The following is a 22,443-nucleotide window of genomic DNA, read 5'->3' as shown; positions in this document are numbered from 1 at the left end:
AAATGATTATGCCGGTGAGCAAACTACAGATGGATTCCCTTCTTTGTCTGTCTCCAGCTCTAGTAGTTGTTGGACACAGGCCCTTACTGTACCTCAGCGCAGTTATCTGAGGAGTAGTAGCCTAGTAGCAATCTGGGCCTCAGTGCACTGGCTCTTGCCTTGATACAAGACGTATGACCCACGTATGATCCATCTGCACCTTGGTCTGCCCCGGGATCTCCTCCCAGTGGGACGTGCATCGAGGACCTCACTAGGGAGACGCTCGAGAGGCATCCTAACCAGATGCCTGAATCACCTAAGCTGGCTCGATCCTTTCCAGGCGAAGGAGCAGCGGCTCTACTCCGAGTCTCTCCTGCGTGACTGAACTTCTCACCCTATCTCTAAGGGAGATGCCAGCCACCCGTCGGAGAAAACTCATTTTGGCCGCTTGTATTCGCGACCTTATTCTTCCGGTCATGACCTGATGACCCACACTTTATGACCATAGGTGAGAGTAGGAACGAAGATTGCTCGGTAGACAGAGAGCTTTGCCTTCTGGCTCAACTCTCTTTTCGTCACAACAGTGTGGGCTATAGTGGGATGCGTATCGTTAATCTGGTTTATCTGAAGTTTCCATGAGGAAGATACTCACCCCCAGCAGATGATGAATATGCTCCTGCAAAACGCTACCATAATTGGAGCTGAAGCAAACTACAGTATTCTTCTCCATCTACCCTTTTCTTTGTTGGTGTACTGTAGAATATTCTGCTGCCACTACAGGGGGTAACACCCCCAAATTGATTGATTGATTGATTGATTGATTGATTGATTGATTGATTGATTGATTGCAATCTGTTTTTAAATATCCTTGTTTGTACCTGGAAAATATGTAAATTACTATAAATTTGTCTTTTATTTTTTGGCAACACTGAGCTGGAATTTATATAACACTGCTGTGTCCTCTTCCCAAGCACAATTCCTCATAGGCAGCTTTAAGCCCATGTTAACTCAAATAGTAGCCTACAGTGTTAGCAAATGTTTATGTGTTTTGCTCTGCATATAGACATTGTGACTGAGCAGCAAATAGTCTAAATTCTGTATGTCCCCCTTCTGTCTGTAATGCATACGTGGTGTAAACATTAATTAAAATAACTTTGGGAACAACAGTTGTAAGGTAATTTAACTTTTCAAAACAAGTGAGCGTTGCCGATCCATATAGGTCTCCTGTTTACAGTGTAGACATTGTAGAGTGAGGCAGCTTCGTGTACAAGTACTTCTCCCAGACAAGACCTTCCCTGGACATGACGCTATAATACACGATATGTCACAGTGACTTACCCCCAATCCGACCCTTGATGGACACACAGTGCCTACTCTGAGGCATTCGCTCCCATTTTCATAGACCTTGGTATGACCCGACCAGGGAATCGAACCGCGACTGTCCACTCTCAAACCAAGAGATGGATTCAAAACGTTATTTGAAATGTCATTATTGTTCCTCTGCTCTGCTGTTCAACCGCTAGACATGTGTAAAATGTTGGGAGTTCATTCAGAGCTATGCCACCTGTAAAATATTACTTGCCTACTGGAGGCGTGTATAAACTTAGGGGGGTTGATGCTATGCCCACCACGGGGCTCAAGTCAGAGAGCATGAAGAAGGTACACATTTGGCATTAATGGTTTTATATGAAGTTGAGTTTAGTTGATTGACAGACACAAAGCTGGGGTCCTGTTGCATTAGGGAGTGCCCCAACAGATGCCTGAACTAAAGTTGGAAACTGGGTCCTATAGAGTATAGACCGATTCCGTACCGGTTTCATGGTCGCAGCCTACGTATTTCCTGTAGGCGGACTCGACGTAGCTGCGGGGGTAAAACCCTCACCAGGCGCACCTCTTCCACTACAGTGAACGGCAGAGTGACTGATGTTAGTTTGCCTCAAACTTTACTCCTTTACCTGCTTTTTTACTAACACTAACATTACAAAGATGCCCAGAACATCGAGATGAACCTGTGTAGTTTATGGCTGCTCCAACAGTAGTGGCAACATAACAAATAAAATAAAACGGAATGTCTAATATCCACCGCGATGGCTGAGACCAGAGCCATTGAGTAATGGTTGAGACAAAGCAGTGAAGAATCCTGCAAGATACATAATTTCAGTCTTACCCAATACCCAATCTTTCTGTTTTATGAACACAAGGCTGCTGTATTTTATACCTCATACTAAGCATTTAAAGTATGAGGTATAAAGTACAGCAGCCTTGTGTTAATAAAACAGAAATATTTGGTATTGGGTAAGACTGGCGTTATGTATCTTTCACTGCTTTGTCTCAACCATTACTCAATGGCTCTGGTCTCCGCCATCGCGGTGGATATTAGACATTCCGTTTTTATTTTATTTGTTATGTTGCCACTACTGTTGGAGCAGCCATAAACTACAAAGGTTCATCTCGATGTTCTGGCCATCTTTGTAATGTTAGTGTTAGTAAAAAATCAGGTAAAGGAGTAAAGTTTGAGGCAAACTAACAACAGTCACTCTGCCGTTCACTGTAGTGGAAGAGGTGCGCCTGGTGAGGGTTTTGCTCCCGCAGCTATGTCGAGTCCGCCTACAGGAAACACGTAGGCTGCGACCATGAAACCGGTACGGAATCGGTCTATAGAATGACTAGAGGTTGCCCAAAATAGGCCTGTACAAAATAAGGCAAATAAATTAAGCTATGGGGAATTTTCTACACCACAATTTAACTGAGTAAAGTATAATTATTATTAATTGAATGACAATATATAATGTGATACAATTATCTTTTGTAACAGGAAGTACACTATACACAAACAGAGCAAAAGCATTACAAGCAGATAAACCAGTGGTTCAAAAAAAAAATTATGTCCAATTACCCCCAAACTGATACTTATTAGGTCGCAGACCCCCTTTTGAAAAGATTTGTTGTAACCTAATACTACTATAGTGTATCTTCCATTGACGCCCTGGAACCTCCACGGACCTCACTTTGAGAACCAACTGGTATAAAGCTGTGCATGCCAGACTTGTCTACTCAAATGTAAACAAGAGCGGGTGGTAAGCTTTCATTTGTTTCATCAGAGGCTCAGTCCATTAAGTTAGAAGGAGCACTACAGGATATGAGAGCGCTGTTTAGAGGAGAATTCCTTCAAAGTCAACAATGGAAACAATGGTGGAAAAATATGTTGTTTTTTAGGCTGTGGCAAAGTGTAGATAGATGTTTAGATTTTCCGTGGCATGCACAAAAGCCCTTTGACCTGCACGTGAATGGTCAGGTGGAAACTCACACATGCAGACAAGCACATCCCCGCCCCCCCCCCCCACCCCCCCCCACACACACACACACACACACACACACACACACACAATGGGGACAATATAGCCTGAATTCCTGGATAAGAAATTCCTGGATAGGTTACAATGTAAATGATTGAAAACATATGTCCACTTCTGATTACCATTCATTTTACTGCATAAACCACTGAGAGGCTACACTGAATGAAAGCAGCCCATTATTCATGCTCACTCAAGTATTTCTGACCTTTTGATTCTGTCGGGGTGGTTGGTTCTTCAGATGCTTTTAGACTAGAGTAAATGAAAGCATGAGTAAATGTGGCTCTTTGTTTATGGATACTGCATGGCCCTGGAGTTTATCAAATGGATAGCGGTTGGCATGTCACGAACACTAATGCCACATTCGTTTGCTGTTCATATTTGGGACCAGAAAACAGGAAAGTAACCTCTTAACACCAAAAGGGGTTCCCGCCCAGACTGGGTTAACTGTGCAGAATGAGAAATATTTGAAATAAACAGTAATTTGTCTAAAAGAATGCCATTTCGTTCAGAGTGCCTGGTGCTTTATAATGGTCGTTATTGTTTTTAAAACTCATTTGTATCTCTAGAACGTGCTTAGCTCCTGACATGTTACTTTCCATGTTTTCTCTCAATTCTTTGTACTTATTTTTAGCAACATTTTGACATCTGTGTGAATGGATTAGCGTGCCAGAAACACAAATCTGTCAAGTTCCTATCTCATCAATAATACTATGCTATTTTAGCGTCAGCTATTTCTGTCCACAAAGCCAGAAAGAGTAACACAAGATTCACATAATTTATTTTCAGATGGAAGTACCCAAAATGGCAAAAGAATTCATTGCATACATGAAAATGATAAGACACACAATGGCATACTGTAGTTATAACCACATTAATGTACCCACACCACCTATGCAAAAATCCACAGCAGCATTAATGGGGTTAAGTTGAAAGCAATTTGATCCACCTGCCAATCACACCTTGTCTGTTGGCGCAATGGAGCAAATGACGCATTCAATACTGCAGTGCACACTGCACAGTGAGTACAACACTCAGTGATGTAGTGAAATACCACATTTACAGTTTAATGTATTCATAGTCCCAACATAGCAGGCACTGTGTATGTATACGTTAGTTTAACATCACTTTTGACATGGTGCATTATACTGTCCAGAGATTGATTCACAATGACACCATCATAGCATTGCTGTCAGGCAAAAACTGTTCAGGAAATGGTTAAAAATAACCTGTCAATCACACTCCTTAACAGAGTCCTTGCAGAGGGCAGACAGGGTAGGGGTCGAAGGTTATGAGGTGATGTTCTTCCTCTTTTGCACTAGGTATGTTGGTGTGTGTTTTTTTTGTTGTACGGGTCACTGTGTGCCTTTGTTGTCCTGTATTGTCTATTGTATTGTATTGTATGCAGGGTGGGTCCTTGGGGTCCAAGACAAATTTCTCCCTTGGGAGACAAAATAAAGAAACCTTGAACCTTGAACCTGTGTTCCAATGGATACAATGTAGTTTAATATTATTTAGTCACAAGCTCTTGTTGATACTTGTCACATTGGTTAAATATTTGGGGGAGCTCCCCCTTGGGAATGGGAATGTTCCCAGTTTGACCTCCGGCTCCCTCTGGATTAAGTGTCAAAATGTCCTTTGAGCAAGGCCCCGAACCCCTAACTGCTTCTGATGAACAGGCCTTCATGGTCTTCTCTGCCATCGGTGCACGAATGGGTGAATGTAATACACACTTTGGATAAACGGCACTATATAAATTCACCATTTATATTTATTAAACCCACAGACAGACTTAACCCATTTCAGTTACACTCTCAAAATATTTTCAAACACAGAAATGTGTCATAAAGCTATCAAAACATAGGACCTCATGTGCAGGTGAGGTCATAGACTCGTCATTAAAGCAATGCAATTTCATTAAACTGACTCGATGACATGATATGAAACGTTTTGTGATTACACCACATTATGTTTGACCATACATCAAATAAATAAATCAACTATACGTTTACAGTATATTTGCTCTCTGTGTGGTCTTCTTGTGCTAAGATGTGCAGAATAGTGTAAATGTTTCGCCTAATACTGACAAAGTGTTCCCAAAAATATAGTGCTTTCATTGATGGCAGACAACTCATTGCAGTCCAACATAGTACTTGAGATGCATAATTGGAAATATAAGGTCCCAAAAAAACCTCTTCCAGGGAGGTGTTGTGGATTACCACAGACACATGTCTCATGATACCAGGCATCATGTATCATTTCTGAGACAGAACCGAAGTGCTGACATTCACATCCATAATGTCACATGCATTAATATAGGCCTATCTTAGCATGTCCTTAAAGCCCTCCAGTGAGACTGCTCCATCCCCATCTGTGTCCCACTGCCGAGCCCTGCCTGACTCCCCCCCGTCTGCCTCCACTCCCAGTCCCTCCAAGTCCTCTTCGGAGCTGCAGGCACTTCGCCTCATGCTGCGAGAGAAAATCCTGCGTCGCGATTGGACACTGAGATCCAGCAGGTCAAAAGAGTCAGAGGAGAAGAGGCTGTCCTCGCTCACCACGCTAGGCGGCCGACTAAAGCCCCCTTCCGTACCACCGCCGCTCCCCATAGGAGCTCCCTGGAGGAGCCGCTGGAGCGCCTCGGGGAACACGATGGGGGCCGACAAAGACGACAGGTGAATGTCGTCTGGGAGGTCCAGACTGCGAGAGAACTTGCCGTTGCGTTTCAGAATGCCCTTCCGTCTCCTTACCGCCTCTGTGCACATGGTGGGGCTATCGTCGCCTCTGAGAGTGGAAGTGTTCAGCTTGTAGTCGCACAGGTCGCCAGAACCCTCGCCGCCTCGTGTAGTCAACCGAGAGGCCCCCCTCTCCGGAGCAGAGGCGTACCCTGACTCCCCTCCATACAGGTTCTTCAGGATCCCTTTCTTGGGCATCTTGGAAGACGGCTGGCTGAAAGCGGAGGGCGGCAGCGGGAGGGTCGTGGCCAGGACATCGGGGAGTGCGTGTGGGTGGTAAGGCTGAAGAGGGCCCTTATGTGACGGAGAGGGAGGTTTTTCTTTGTTGGGTTTTGGAAAAGCAGAGTCAAAACTCCTCTGGGGCTTCAGGATGCCTTTAGGTTTCTTCCTCTCCGCACTGGAGCTTCTGGCAGACCCAGCGGCAGCGGCAGCAGTTACGGAAGCCGTGCTGGTGCAAACCGTGCCGGAAGGGCCCCGCGCCGTGCTCTGGGGAATGGCGTTCTCCTTGCGCGACTTCCTCAGGCTGGGCGCCACCGCGCCACGCGCCCTCCCTCCTCCGCCGCGGTCGCCCTTCAGGGGGAAGCTGAAGTAGAAGGGGTGAGCGGCGGGGACAGAGCCGGCGGAGGACGGGCGGGCGGGGTCGACCGTCAAGCTGCTGGTGGCGGTGACCCGGTTCTGCCAGTCGATGTAGCGGGCCAGCAGGGGCGAGGGGCAGTCCTGGTGCGGGGACACGGGGCAGTCGCACACGCTCTCCTCGTAGCCCCAGTTGACCCACCAGTGGTTGGCCACGTCCTCCACCGTGGCCCGCTCCTCCGCGCGCACCGTCAACAACCAGTCGATAAGAGCACAGGCATCTGGAGGGGGCGGAGTTTACAGATCAGCAATGTTCATTTTTACAGCAAATTCAGATTTAGTCTTATTCTTTTGAATAACACACCATTTAGGTTTAGTGGTTTAGTCTTAGTCAATCTTAGTCGACTAAATATCAAAAACCTTAAAAAGTCTTTTAGTCAAGTCAATAGAATTAACAGATCAGGTCAGAATACAAATATTAACACCTGGAACATCAACAGACAAACGGGCGATACGAATCATGGGCCAGATGACGATGAGATGACACCACTGTGCTATTTTAACACACTGGAGCCAGCTATTCATCAATTAATTATTGTAGCTTCTGCCGTGCGTGCCTTCCATTCTCAGCGGACTTGCTTAAGGCAAAAATGACCCCAGGTCCGTGAACCAGAACTGAAAGCCACAGATCACATATCTAAATCATCCAAAACAGCCACATGTAGCTTAGGGCCTACATTAATCAATATAAAATTCTAACCGCCTTAAGACGTCTGTAGATGTACTAGGCCTCCTACGGTTTTATTTGACGTCTGTAGACATCTTTAGAACTTAAGTAGTTAATCCATTGCCTTCTAAATCAGTAGTTCTCACACTTTCAAGATTTTGATTTTTAGCCCACGATTCTTCCCATTTTGTTCACCCTGCAGCGTCAATTATCTAATCATGTAATCCTGGACACTACATTCCCTCTGCCAACCTGGGGAGAGCAACGGACTGACCTCATGCTTCCTTCTATGCATGGGGAGTCCAAGCAGCTTCTTTTCACCATGAGACATCAAATGTTTCTTTTGGGTCTCCTGCAGTAATACGTTTGGGTAATATGTGGGCGTACGTACCTGAGGGGGGGTTGGGCCTGCGGTAGCGGCCTTGGCTGATCTGCTCTGTCAGGGTCGCATGGCAGGCACCATCAAAAGGCATACTGCCGTACACCAGGGCGTAGAGCAACACTCCTAGTGCCCAGCAGTCCACCTACCACACACACAAACAAACATTAGCAAATGAATGCTGTGGTATAGATATTTGGCTTGTGATTGAATGCCACTGCTCTGGCTGTATGAGTGGGAAATCTGGGAATGAACCCTGCAGCAACACACCTCTGGGCCCTGGTAGGGCAGTCCTTTGACGATCTCGGGAGAGGCATAGAGCGGGCTTCCACAGTAGGTCTGCAACAAAGCGCCTTTTTGGAAGTGGTTGGAAAGGCCAAAGTCAGCCAGCTGCAGAACAAGAGCCAGAGAGAGAGAGAGAGGGAGAGAGAGGGAGGGGGGGGGGGGGGTAGAGAGAGGGAGGGAGATAAAATTCATGATTTACATGATTAAATGGAACAGGCAGCCTATCACTTTCTTCAATGCAGAAACCAATCCAGACTACATGTCTACTGCTGTGAGAGGTCCTGATATAACGGCCTAATTAGTCACAACTGACCTATTAACAACAAGCACACAGACACTCACTCTCTCACTGTAACACGCACGCACACACACACACACACACACACACACACACACCCACACACACACACACACACACACACTCCGCAGTGGCGGGCACAAGTGCACATACATGCACACACATGACACATGACAAACATAAACAAAAGTACCATAGTGCAGATTCCTTTTCAGTGAGTATACACCACAAACCATATGGCAAGAATAAAACCAACAAGAATCCAAAGCATTAAAACCATTAAACCATTAATACTGGGAAAGCATCTGTCATTTTAGATGTTTGCGTTGGCTAAGGCTATTCATCAGCCTCATTATAGGTCTTAACGGGTCAAAAGCGCCCAAAAATAGACGGTGTGATCAGCTTGGGTCATGTCCGTGTGAGTGAGGGGAGAGACTTGGGGCCATGTGTGAGTGAGGAAAGAGACTTGGGGTCATGTCCGTGTGAGTGAGGGGAGAGACTTGGGGCCATGTCCGTGTGAGTGAGGGGAGAGACAAGGGGCCATGTGTGAGTGAGTGAGGGGAGAGACAAGGAGCCATGTGTGAGTTAGGGGAGAGACATGGGGCCATGTGTGAGTGAGGGGAGAGACTTGGGGCCATGTGTGAGTGAGGGGAGAGACTTGGGGCCATGTGTGAGTGAGGGGAGAGACTTGGGGCCATGTGTGAGTGAGGGGAGAGACAAGGGGCCATGTGTGAGTGAGGGGAGAGACTTGGGGTCATGTGTGAGTGAGGGGAGAGACTTGGGGCCATGTGTGAGTGAGGGGAGAGACTTGGGGCCATGTCCGTGTGAGTGAGGGGAGACTAAAGAACCACAGGCCAACAAACTGTCATGTAATGGCACAGCCACTCCAGGCTGCCAGAGCCACAGGCAGTCGGTCAACTCTGGACAGAGGCCGACTGACTCTATCTGAAGTGATTATTAACACGCACGCTCGCACACTATCATCCCCCCCCCCTCCCCTGAGGTGTTGACAGTACCAGACACATGACAGCTTTATTTCCATGTAACAGAGAGGCGTGTTCAAGAGCAGTGGCGGTTCTGGGAGGTACCTCGCGGACGGAGGTTGACAATGTAATATATACAACTCATGTGTGTGGATGGTGTATTTATGTAAGGTAACTATGATTACTGAAGCAGAATGAGCCAAGTGGAAGTAGAAGAGTTGTGTGGTTCAACATGTCAGCCTCCCCTTCTTCGCTACACCTAGGATAGTAGCCTTGTATAATAGTGTGTGTGCGCGCGTGCGTGCGTGTGGTCTGTCTGTCTGTGTGCATGTGTGCATGTGTTTGTGTGTCGAGCAGTGTAAATTCTTCCCTGGCACCAGCGCCAGTCAGCCGACCAGAGTTAAGCCCGCATGAGATTCAGCCACTCATTCCACCGCTCTTGGATTCTTGGGTGAGACATTCTTCTAAGCCAGAATGCCTGTACACGCATAACTTTACACACATAACTGTACACACATAACTGTACATGTGTGCACACATTCATAGCACAACAATCACTTTCCCTTAATCATATAATTCCTCTGCACTTGGTTGAGAATTTCACTGGCTATTGTCAGACTATAGGATCTCCATTTGTCTCTATTGTTTTACAATGTATACAGAATCCTGGAGCGGAGGAATTATTAGACCTCTGGTTTATATTCTGATGAGGAATGTTTATAACCCATTGTTTCTGTTTATGATGATTATATTATTGTTAACCACATGAGCCCCAGCATCCTTATTCTGGGGGGGTGACGACGACATTATTAAGTTCACAATCAGTGTTTCCAGGTTTTGTGAGAGAAATACGTAAACAACCAGGTCTATGAAAACATACCCAAAAGAAGCAACTATATAGGCCACAGACATATATGCATCGGATATTTGAAAATAGCAGATTTACAGATCTAATGTCTTGTACTGCTGATTTTCTAAAATAATATTTGGGGAAAAAAGTTAAACTTTTTATTTTAGAAACATCTTAGCAACACAACTCTGGTACGGGGTCCAGCTGGCACAAACATATTTGGATGAATTTTCTTCTTTCAATTCCTTGACTTGAAAATGTTTGAGAACCACTGGAAGCAAGCCCAAATAAGCAACTGCACTTTAGAAACAATCCAAATAAATAAATAACTATCAATATTTACAAGCAACTTTACAGAAAAACAAATCCCAAAGTCACTTATAATAAGCAGACATGGCAACACTGTTCACAATGTGACGCATACTGAGTTTGCAGATCAAAGTATATAGAGTTTAAGTGAAATGTGTTTGTTTCTGAGATGAGGTACAGTCTTCTTCTTATTTTTTACCCAGTAGACTAGAGGAAAGTTATTTAAAGGGTTAGTTCAGATTTTTTGAACTTCAGCTGTATGAAATACTTGCCATTAATATAGTGCTTGCAACTGTATTGATTGCCTGAGTACCGTGGTAGGAGTTCTGCTCTGGTTTTGGTGAAATATTAAGTAGTTCCGGTCATTTTGTGGGGGGCACAGGGGGCCACGCAGTAAAAGTAAATTAATTCATAAAACTAACTTCATTTGTATTGTTGACCTATTTCTAAAATATTAGCGCAACTTTCGTTCAACTTTGACATATCTATCACATGGAACTATTTTTTGGGCGTAGTGATATGGAGTATGGACACAAAAAACATTCCGTGTGATAGAGGGGTAAAAAATGAACGAAAGTTGCACTAATATTTTAGAAATAGGTCAACAAATAGTTTTCACCAAAACCAGAGCAGAACTCCCACCACGGCAATCAATTAATACAGTTGTAACCACTATATTAATGGCAAGTATTTCAGCTTAAGTAAAAAGAAATCTGAAGCCAAAACACAACCTCTTCCATGGATTAAAAAAAAGAAAAAGAAAGGAATAAAATAAAATAAAAATACCAGTTGCTATGTGACCTTCAGATTGTTTCACTGCAGCTTCTCAAACCCAATAATGTTTATCAGTTTTATTTCATTAACATTTCATCCCGGAATTGTCTCTGCACTGAATGCCAGGTGTCATCGTCTGTATTCTAGGGCACTGTCTGACACTAACATACTGTATGTCTCCTGCAGGAAATTCACATTTGTGGCCTGTTATATTCAGTGGTGTTTAAGTACCGGTAACTATACATTTACTCAAGTACTACTGTCTATACCCAAGTAAAGTTTTGAGGTATTTTTACTTTATTTTTTATTTTTATATATTTGAAAACTTTTGAAATTGGACATTCTGCATGATGAGTACTTTCTACGTTTGGTACTTTACGTACATTTCGATTGACCTTTGACCTTTGTACTTTACATTTTTTAATTCTGGACTTTTTCCACCACTGTTCATATTGGAATCACACTTTTATCAAGTCTGATGATCAGCAAAAGAACATACGTGGCAACTGATTTCCGGTAATAAGACTTGAATCACATTCTTTTGTGGGTTGAAATGCGATTAAAATAAATCAGATTTCCGTCTCAGTCTGGGCACAGTCACAACTCACAAACAGTTGCCTCGATGCAGCGCTTTGTGTGAAAGACAGTCATAAAGATCAGATCTGAGAAACAGTTTGCCTGTTAGTCCGAACAAAGCCTATAACTGCCTACGTCAAGTGTTCCTAAGCTTTTCAGACCGACCCCCCCAAAAGTAATCGTCTGGGGATACCCCACCCCCACTGGGGGTCCCGGGCCACAGGTTGAGAACCATTGGCCTACATGACACTTTTCTGCTATCATGAAGGCATAATAACATTATCCCTGAATTCCACTGAGGCTTATTAGTCCTACAGTATTTCCTGGTGTGGTACAGTATGTGCTGTGAAAGGCAATTGTGGTAAGAATCCGGCATGGAATGAACTAGAAGCTGCCGAGAGAAGCGCACGCACGCATACACACAGGCACGCACACACACACACACACACACACACACACACACACACACACACACACACACACACACACACACACACACACACACACACACACACACACACACACACACACACACACACACACACACACACACACACACACACACACACACACACACACACACACTGTTTTCTTTTTACGGACAGACTTGAGCATACTTACATTAACCCACCCCCGATTGGCCCAATTGCCTTTTAGATTCCGTGCATTCCCCCCGGGCCTTGTATCGTACCCATATAAGGAGTGGAATGACCAAATAAGGCCAGGAATGACCCCTGGGTTTTGTTATAGGACCTGGCACAGTGTTTTTTTAATGCCGGTCCTGAGCACATGCCTCGACAACATATTAAACTTATTCTGGGGCTGGTATTGAATTCCAGCACAATGTCATGAATGTGAGATTTGTTTGCGTTTTATGTTGGAGCTGTTGCCAGAGGTTACCGGTTACCAGATGCAATGCTAGCATTATTTATTTTTCTCCAGAACATGCTTCCTTTTATCTCTCTTCATATGGAAATGACATGCAGACCCAGGCTGCATGCACAGACACACACACACACACACACACACACACACACACACACACACACACACACACACACACTTTACATCAATAAGAAAATAATACAGTATTATGTTTATCTTTACCTTACCTTTTGACGAATGTGTGCAATTGACATGTGCATTTTGATTCTGTCAATGAAGACGTCAACCAATCTAAATTATATGATGGTTCATCTTACCTTGACATTTAGTTCTTCATCCAGAAGGATGTTCTCTAGTTTGAGGTCTCGGTGAACAACACCATTCTGAAGACAAAAAAATAACCCACACAGAAGAGAAGACATCAAGTCCTGCTCGGAATCTCTCTCTCTTGTTTATTTATTGTGCCACTTTAGGGTAACAGACTACAGACACATTTCTCTTGGCATGAATAAGACTGCATGGCATGCAGCATGAACTCAGACTTGTGTGTTCCGTTAGCTATTCTCATCAAAGGCTTTTGGTATATTTGGAGCGGCAAGATTTGTAGTCAATTATTCTTTCATAACCATTAACATTCCTGTCCGATTTCATGGCCAGAGCCGTCCGTGTCTGAATGTCTTAACATTGCAGACAGCACCGAATCGTTTTGCGCGACGCTAAGTACCAGGGAGGCCTCTTGCTGCTTCCCTGATGACGCTGTGAAGGAAACGCTTAAGTGCAACAACGGGAAGGAATGTCTCTCTCCAGTGTCATCTTTAGCTTTATTTAGAACAAAAGGGACAGTAGAGAGAGAAAGGAATCCAGGCTGGGGAGGCAGGGAGAGGGACCGACACACAACACACAGGTCACGCAGTTGGAATCAACCCGAGACGTTGCCAACGTCGGCCTAATGATATGTAATGTCAGTGGTTCTAAAACCTGTTCAAGGCAAGCCAAGGACCCCCAAATTGATATGTATTTGGCTGCGGACCCCCATCTGAAAATGTGTTGTTGTGCCAGGGCCCCTCCAGAAGAGAGGATTCATGGTCAAAAGAAATAAAAAATCTAAAATCTTCTAAAAAATTTCAATGTTTTTAAAAAGTAGCAGATATACAAGTTTGCCCTGACCACCACCCGCCCTGAAGGCAGCAAACTATACTCTATCACTCTATCACTATCTCTCTCCATACAAAACATGGCTAGTGTTTTAATGATTGTGGTTAAAAAGATTGTGATGCTATGTTAAATACTTATGCTGCTCATACTTGCCCTGATAGTCTCTTCTACAAATGATTAATTAATTCACTGTTATTTCACCAGATAGAAGTTAGGGCCAATGAGAGAACGAAAATGAACTATTCAGATCATAGGTTCCACTCTCTCCACTGATACAGTATCACACCATTTTATCTGACTAAAATCGTCTCATATGGGTGTCCGTGACATAACATATTTCCAAATGGGGGTCCACATTGAAATGTCTGAGGACCACTGCTGTAGGTGCAAGGACCACCCATAGGACCACCCATACATTCTAGTGAACGATGCAGGGAGAGTCTTCTTCAAGTTGTCAGTTTCACATACTAGCTTCGTGGCTAATGAGCCGGAACGGTCCACTTTCTTTCGCCAATTACACCCTCTCAAGATCTATCAAGTGAAGGAAATGACCCGCGACCTTTAGAAATGCTTTTGTACATGTATGTAAGCCTGCGGTATGCGCCGTGTGTGCACTGTGTGTGCAGAGTGCAGACAACTGTTCACTTCCCCCCCCTTTCCCTCCACTCCAGCCTGATTTATACCTGACTGCACACCGCAGTGTCCGCACCACGCAAACAATATCGGATTCACAAGCTCAGAGTGCAACGCACTGCAATGCGTTGTGAGCTCGTTAATCCACTATTTATGGTGTGCGATGCCGCTGTGCAGCTACGTACACGTCACCCTTAAGGATAGGAACAAGACAGCCTGGCTAAGAATAATGTTCCTTCTTTTTCCTGAGGCCCAAACACTTCCTCCGTGAGTCCAGCATACCTCAGAGGCATCTTGAATAATTCAGCTTTCATGTTCTATTCTGGAACACCGTTTGAAGCCAGCTGGGCACAGTCCACCTCCCTGCCTCAGTGGCTGCCACAGAACAACACTAGTGGTTTTTACAGTCATGTGATGTCCAGCTGGAATCCGCAGCCACATCCCACACACATTTCATGTGGTACTTTGACGGATGGGAGAATCGGACACATTTTGTGAAATGCCAAAATGAGAATCTTACAAATACCCTATTGGTCTAAATATAATACTATGTTTGTTTGTTTTTTCCAATGGAAATATCCTAAAACATCACTCCTGTGTGGTGAAGTGAGGGGCGCTAATATATTAAAGTCTAACTCATGTTGATTAGGTGATGTAATGGGGATGTAAAACAAATATTAAACACCATTAACAATAAAGAGACAATATGACATAATGAGGCACATTTTGCCACTTTATGACGTAAAAATTCCCTTCATTGTCAATGGCGTTTACAAAACAAACATTGAACTAAAGACAAACATTAAACCTGTATATTGGAGCCCCTCAAAAATGGGGTCGTATTAAAACCGGGGACTAGAATATTTGACATTCAATGTTTTTTTCCCACAAACGAGTCTTGAAAAACAGGGGGTCATCTTATAATTAGAGTCGTCTTATATTCGGGACAATGCAATACATTTTAGAATTAGGTCGACGAACAGCGTCAGCCGTATCTTATATAGTGTACATTGTTATATAATGGTGTTTCACCACGTAGATACTGTATGCTATTGTAGCTATTTTTTAAAAGAAGCTGAGCACTTTACGGTGCACAATGAAAACAATGCCAGGAAGACACATACGGTCGAGACGAGGAGCAGCCTGTGTCAGTGTGTGGCCGTTACAAACAGTCAAGTGCTCATTGAATTGACCCGAAGATGTCCGGAAAACTCCAGTCACGTTTTCTTCTGAAGCATTAGGATCATTAGGATTTACTGGAAATATGCACTAAGTTTGACTGTGCTGTTTATTCATGGCATTGTTGGATAAACCGCAGCATGTGCATACCACTGGCTCCAGTAATCACCAGGCTAATGTTTTCTCAAACACAGCTTCAATAAACAGTGTTTTCCGGCCTTGTTCGGTTCATGAATGAATGTACGCTGTCAAATCCTTGAGTGTTCCTTTAACTCTGAAAGTTGCATGAAGGAAACCAAGTGTACCGTAAAATCCAATAAGGTAGTGCTATTTAAGGCGCGGTATGTGATATTTTGTGGCACATTTTTAGGATCTTTATTAGAAGTGTTTAGAAGATAATAACCTGATAGTAACCATTGCTACAGAGTAGCAGTTCGTTCAGTAACAGGGGTCTCCACAGCCAAATACATATCAATATGGCGGTCCTTGTCTTGACCTGAAATGGTTTGAGAACCACTGATGTAATGTACTGTGTGTGTGTGTGTGTGTGTGTGTGTGTGTGTGTGTGTGTGCGTGCATGTGTGCGTGCGTGCGTGCACACCTTGTGGCAGTAATGGAGGGCAGAGGTGATCTGTCTGAAGACCTCCCTGGCGTCCGTCTCTGTCAGCCTGCGTCTCTCGTGGACATAGTCGTACAGCTCTCCATTGCTGGCGTACTCCATCACAATCACTATCTTATCTCGGCTCTCAAACACTGCACCGGAAACAGGGGGAAACATTTAGATTAGCCATGCATTACCAAACGTAATGTGTGTGTGTGTGTGTGTGTGTGTGTGTGTGTGTGTGTGTGTGTGTGTGTGTGTGTGTGTGTGCGTGTGCGTGTGCGTGTGCGTGTGTACGTGCGCGTGTGGATTTCAGTTGGATTGTAAGGCCCAGAGTCGATTTATTTGGTCAGTAGCGTAATAATCCTTCACTTTACAGTATACTGTTGGTCAGTAGCGTAATAATCCTTCACTTTACAGTATACTGTATCATCAGCCGAAGCAAGACTTACAGCGAAGGTCTTTAGTGAGACTCTTGGGGACGCAAAGAAAATAAACAAACTGCTAAATGGTGCATATAGTCGCTGTCTGGTGGAAACCTCACATGGCCAAGACTGTAAGCTCGCGTCTCGACCTTGCGGATCTGCGATCAAGTAGTCGTAGGGCATGGATTTAGAAAGAACAAGTTAGAATATGGAGTTAGGAGGTTTCTGCCCGACAGCAACGAGGCACCAACCTGCTCTTGTCTTGCTAAAGGACGCTATGACACGAGTAAAGCCGGGAACATCCGAATTCCAAAGTGTATGTCTGCGTGCATGAGTGTGCGTGCATGAGTGTGCGTGCATGAGTGTCTCTGACTGTGATCTCACCCTCGTGGAAGCGTATGATGTTGGGGTGCCTGAGGGACGAGGTGATTTCAATCTCTCTCTGGATGTGAACTCTGTCCAGGTCATCAGTGATTCGCTCCTTCCGTATGGACTTGATGGCCACCTACCAAACACACGTAGACAGTACAGGATAGGATTAGCATATAGGATTAGCCCGGGAAACAACCAGCCACCCAGAATTTCTGGTTGAGAAAATAGCCAATCTACAAGCTCACGCATCGTTGTATGGGCTTATAGATCGGCTACAAGCAAGAACAGGCCAAGTACAGTCCGCTCAGGTCTAATTTAGTCTGGAGGGTTTGAGTGGTATGGAAACCTGTGTTTCCATACAGAATAGGATTAAGACATCAAATACAGCAATGATTGCATTTAAAAAAAAAAAAAGTAAAACAGCATAGTAGTAGGGCTGCCTGCAACCATCAATTATTTATTATACCTAATCAATGAAATTGATCTACTTGTGAGTGGGACTACTGACTAGTGAGTTGCACAAAGCACACGAGAACACAGTCTTTATCCCGTTTTGCAGAGGATTTTGGGCCAGTGAAAAACGGATTCCCCACCTATTAGTTCCTCGACCATACAAAGGTTTAAATCCATTTCCCTCATCATTTCACTGGTCGTGCTAAACCTGTTTTGTACAAGACGACATGGCCAAATTCACTGCTCATGTAATATTGACATAGAAATGTATGAGACTCTATGTACACGAACAGTATATGCACAAATGCACGCACACAATGCAAGCATGTACACATGCACACAACGCGACGCACATACACACGCACACACACACACACACACACACACACACACACACACACACACACACACACACACACACACACACACACACACACACACACACACACACACAATGCAAGCATGAATGCACAGTGACACCCTGGGGTATTAGAGGTGATTATGTGGGTTTTAGGAGCTAGATTGTGAGAGTGAATCTCTTGTGATCAGAGCTCAGTTCCAGACAGAAGGCTGACAGCTGCACTGTTCACACATTGTTCCTTTAATCTCACACAAATCACAACCCCCCCCCCCCTTCATGATTGCTGTTGTTATAATATACATGTGAGGACATCAATATTTGAGGACAACAATGTCATAAGCCATTGATAAACCTAACCCTAAAGCCTGAGTTTAAACGTAAGTAATTTTTCGGCACTCGACACCAGTGTGCAACAGAATATAAATCAGGCATAATTCCAATGTTGATCCCTGATGTTGACAATGAAGGGAAAGGTCATATTGTCCCTGTTGGCTCGATCCATGCCAAACTTTGCACACACACTCCCTGGATACCAACGACGAACCTCTGCCCCAGCTATTCCTCAACGGCCTGTTATAGCGCCACCATGAGGCCGATTTAGGCAAAACACATTTCTGTAGATTACTCGTACACATTTTATCCATACATCACACAATTCAGTATACACTATCTCCATAGTCATGTGATCAACACGGATCATTTCCCATCTTCCATCCGGATTGGATAAGATTGGCTTCCAAAGCTCACATGATTGGTCCGTTTTGAACAAAGTTCCACTAGGCCGAGGACGACATGCCACAATTATTTTTCCAAATCAGCCTCACAGTGGCGCTATAACAGGGCAATTCCTGTTTTTAACTATAACTGCATCAATCTGTATACAACTTATGTATGCGCACTCCCTAGAGGCCATGGAAAAACATTTGCCCTGCATCCCTCCACATCTGCACAGATTTCATCCAAATCTCACGCAAATCGGTACACATGATATGATCTCTGTAGTCATGTGATCAAGACGAGCCTGTTGGATTTCTCAGACTCTACACTGATTGGCTAAGATTGCCTTTGATTGTTTTCAGGAGTGGCCCCGTTTTGTACAAAATGCTGCTCATCCAGAATTCTATCCTCAGAGATGCTGAGATGAGTGATCTGGCTCTGCATTTCCTCTACAAAATGAAGAAACAAACAAACAAAAACATGTTTATATTACACCTAAACATTTTTAATGGCATTTAATGTTTGTGTTGGCACCGTTTGTTTTACACAGGTGTGATTTTTTAAACATAAACCAGCCATTTCTCTCAAGAGAACCAGAAAAACCATCGCCACAAGGTACATTTTCTCAAATACGCACGCACACACACACACACACACACACGAGTCCCTGTTCACCTAAGCATGCTTTCGTTTCAACCTGGCGTTTATGTAATATACCGGTATGTGCAAAATATAATCATTGCCTGGCAGGATCTATATAACAGCGCTGCCTGTCAGCGTCGCTGTCACTCAAGTCGGCCGTGGGGGCGTGTCGTGGTGCAAGGGGGCGCGGCCTCCGGACCTTTTGCGGTGGGATAAGAAGGCAAGCACACTTCAACCTACCCCTTAAAGTAACAACAGCACACATTGAAACACACTGTGACGTGAGGATTCAACCATAATCAAATTGAGCAATGGAACAACTACTATGGCAAATGCAGTTGGACAAACAGCACACTCACATACATTAAAAGAAACCTAGTAGTAGTATTACTCATGCTCAGGCTTCAGTCCCTGCTCTGTGCCACAGTGACAGTGTCTGTGGTATCAGTCCCTGCTCCGTGCCACAGTGACAGTGTCTGTGGTATCAGCACCACTGCCATAAACATGCAGTGTTGTTGTTGTTGTTGTTGTTAGCAGGCATAAACACAGAAGCACCCGGGAGGAAGTGGACTAAGAAAGGGGAGGAGGACACAAACCGAGTTCCTGTCTCTACTCCAGGGGTATTCAACAGGGGGTCCGAGACACCAAGGGGGTTCTCAGAGATACTGCAAAATCTTTTATTTTTACATTAACCATTGGAGCCATTGCATTGGTTTTAATGGTCTGAAAATGCACATTTAACATTAACATTGGGCTCTGCACAAAAGTAGGTGGTACCCCAATGGTGTTCCCAGATTGGTGACCAGGTCACAGTGATCCACAGATAAGCGGCGACCGGGTCGACGCTCTTTCACATGGAGCACTGATTAAAGCCCTGGGTCAGCCTGTCAGCCCCTGCAGTGTCTCTGAAGGGCGGCAGACCAGGATTCTCAGCTGCTGGAGAGGTCCTCTGGACGTCAGAGTGGACAGCAGTCACACGCTCTCTGAACCACAACCGTTATGCAACGCGGCCTGTATTGCCTGTGGTGTGGCGTGCACTCTCACATGCGTGCGTTCGGTCATTTGGGTCTGTGGTCCTTCCGTCATCCGATGCCAATTTCTGCTTTTGTCTGTTAGTGAGTCCTGAGGTGGCTGTAAAGACCAAACTGTGCAGTATATGAACGCTGTCTTCTTACATGCAGTGCACAGAAAAGGCAGAGGGGTGGTGGTGGATTTAACCACTAAAACCCGCCTAGCGTCCCTATTCTGGGGGCGAACATTCGACGAAATAGCACATCTGCTATTTTCGGTGAAGATATTAAGTGTAGGGGTAAAACAGGACGGGGCCTTCATAGACCCCTGGAAGACATCCGAGTGACCCCAAAGCGCCACCCTCAGGCAATTAGTATTTTTAGCCCCAATAGAGAGATTGTGGAGTTCTAATGGATGTCAGTTCAAACCACTTTGGTCAGGTCGGGTGACAAGGTCGGGTGACAGTACGGCCTCTAAGGGCCACTAACAAGGTGAGAAGACCCAAGTGATGAAAAGCAAAGGTTTTGTCACCCACAGTGATGCATCTCACACTGCAGGTGGCTGTAGATACCTGGGCCAAGTGGGCCATGCTTTGTAACTATAGGTGAAATGGTGGAAAGTGGAGTGAAAAGGGCGGAATGGAAAGAACAATGGGAGTGGGGATAAAGGCACAGGCTGGGCAAGACCTACGCTGTACAGTGTATCATGTTTTGGGGGTGGAAGTTGCGGGATTTTGGCGGAGGCACTGCTCAAGGAAATTGACGTTGACGATTTACAAATCTGTTTACATTCTGTGAATTAAACAAGTGTTGTGATTGGTCGAAGAAATATCATATCCGGGGGAAATACACCTGACGGATGTTCCGGCCCGACCGATAAACTCTCTGCCTTAGGTTGTGACCAGGCTTTTCTCTCTGCCTTAGGTTGTGACCAGGCTTTTCTCTCTGCCTTAGGTTGTGACCAGGCTTTTCTCTCTGCCTTAGGTTGTGACCAGGCTTTTCTCTCTGCCTTAGGTTGTGACCAGGCTTTTCTCTTCACATGCTGCAGGGACCGAGGCTTGGATAAAGGAGGAGCGACATGGTAGGAAGGTGGAATGGGTAAGGGGTAAAGAGTGAACTATGTTTTTGCGTTTGGAACGAGCCACCTCAGGGATGCCGGGGCACAAAATGTCTGGCATTCCTCCATGTTGCTTCCTCCGTGTTTTACATGAATGCCCGATCAGCTGAATCCACGCAGGCACACTGGACAATGCTCTCTAGTCTGAATCCCATGAAGGGGCATGTGCATAAAAGGAGGAAGTGTGTGTGTGTGTGTGTGTGTGTGTGTGTGTGTGTGTGTGTGTGTGTGTGTGTGTGTGTGTGTGTGTGTGTGTGTGTGTGTGTGTGTGTGTGTGTGTGTGTGTGTGTGAGACACACAGAGAGAGAGCGAGAGAGAGAGCACGCAAGTATGCTAAGTATGACCTATGAAATATCCTTCACACTCACAAGGGTTCATTGTTCATCCAAATAATATGTGTGATTCTGTGATTCTGCTGAAAAAGTGTAACAGGATGCCTCTAGAAGTTGTTCTGAATGCTGAAGTGTAGCAGTAGCATCTAGAAGTTGTTCTAGATGCTGAAGTGTAGGAGGATGCATCTAGAAGTTGTTCTAGATGCTGAAGTGTAGAAGTAGCATCTAGAAGTTGTTCTGAATGCTGAAGTGTAGCAGGATGCATCTAGAAGTTGTTCAGAATGCTGAAGTGTAGCAGTAGCATCTAGAAGTTGTTCTGAATGCTGAAGTGTAGCAGTAGCATCTAGAAGTTGTTCTGAATGCTGAAGTGTAGCAGGATGCATCTAGAAGTTGTTCTGAATGCTGAAGTGTAGCAGGATGCATCTAGAAGTTGTTCTGAATGCTGAAGTGTAGCAGTAGCATCTAGAAGTTGTTCTGAATGCTGAAGTGTAGCAGGATGCATCTAGAAGGAAGGGCAGCTGATACTTCTTCTACAATGACCCCTATGGCCTGGCTGTCTCTTCAAAGCATTCCCTCTGCATACTGTGTATAGCAGACCATCCTACCTTTATGGATCCTTTCTGTACAATATATATTTAGAGAAATATTAACAGTCCAGATATTTATATATATCAGACAACATATAGACATGGCTTTATCAGTTCTTTGTAGCAGGAGGTTTGTGTGTGTGTGTGTGTGTGTGT

The 22,443-nt window shown here is 44.7% G+C and overlaps 1 protein-coding gene across 1 annotated transcript in view; it reads right to left on the bottom strand.

Moving 5' to 3' along the window:
- Positions 1 to 4,091: 4,091 nt before the first annotated feature.
- Positions 4,092 to 22,443, bottom strand: part of LOC310861033 (NUAK family SNF1-like kinase 1) — a 23,398-nt gene continuing 5,046 nt past the window's right edge. The window contains exons 2-7 of the mRNA XM_083768292.1: positions 17,081 to 17,201; positions 16,272 to 16,423; positions 13,021 to 13,086; positions 8,014 to 8,133; positions 7,756 to 7,888; positions 4,092 to 6,918 (exon numbers count right to left, since the gene is read on the bottom strand). Of these exons, the coding sequence (XP_083624418.1) occupies positions 5,654 to 6,918; positions 7,756 to 7,888; positions 8,014 to 8,133; positions 13,021 to 13,086; positions 16,272 to 16,423; positions 17,081 to 17,201 (1,857 nt within the window). The 3' untranslated portion in view covers positions 4,092 to 5,653. The remainder of the gene's footprint in view (positions 6,919 to 7,755; positions 7,889 to 8,013; positions 8,134 to 13,020; positions 13,087 to 16,271; positions 16,424 to 17,080; positions 17,202 to 22,443) is intronic.

This window comes from Protomyctophum parallelum, assembly GCF_964188405.1.
Source record: "Protomyctophum parallelum genome assembly, chromosome: 7".
In the NCBI taxonomy this organism is placed as follows: domain Eukaryota; kingdom Metazoa; phylum Chordata; class Actinopteri; order Myctophiformes; family Myctophidae; genus Protomyctophum; species Protomyctophum parallelum.
The sequence above is the reverse complement of the archived record's forward strand: the minus strand, read 5'-3'. Positions and strand labels throughout refer to the sequence as shown.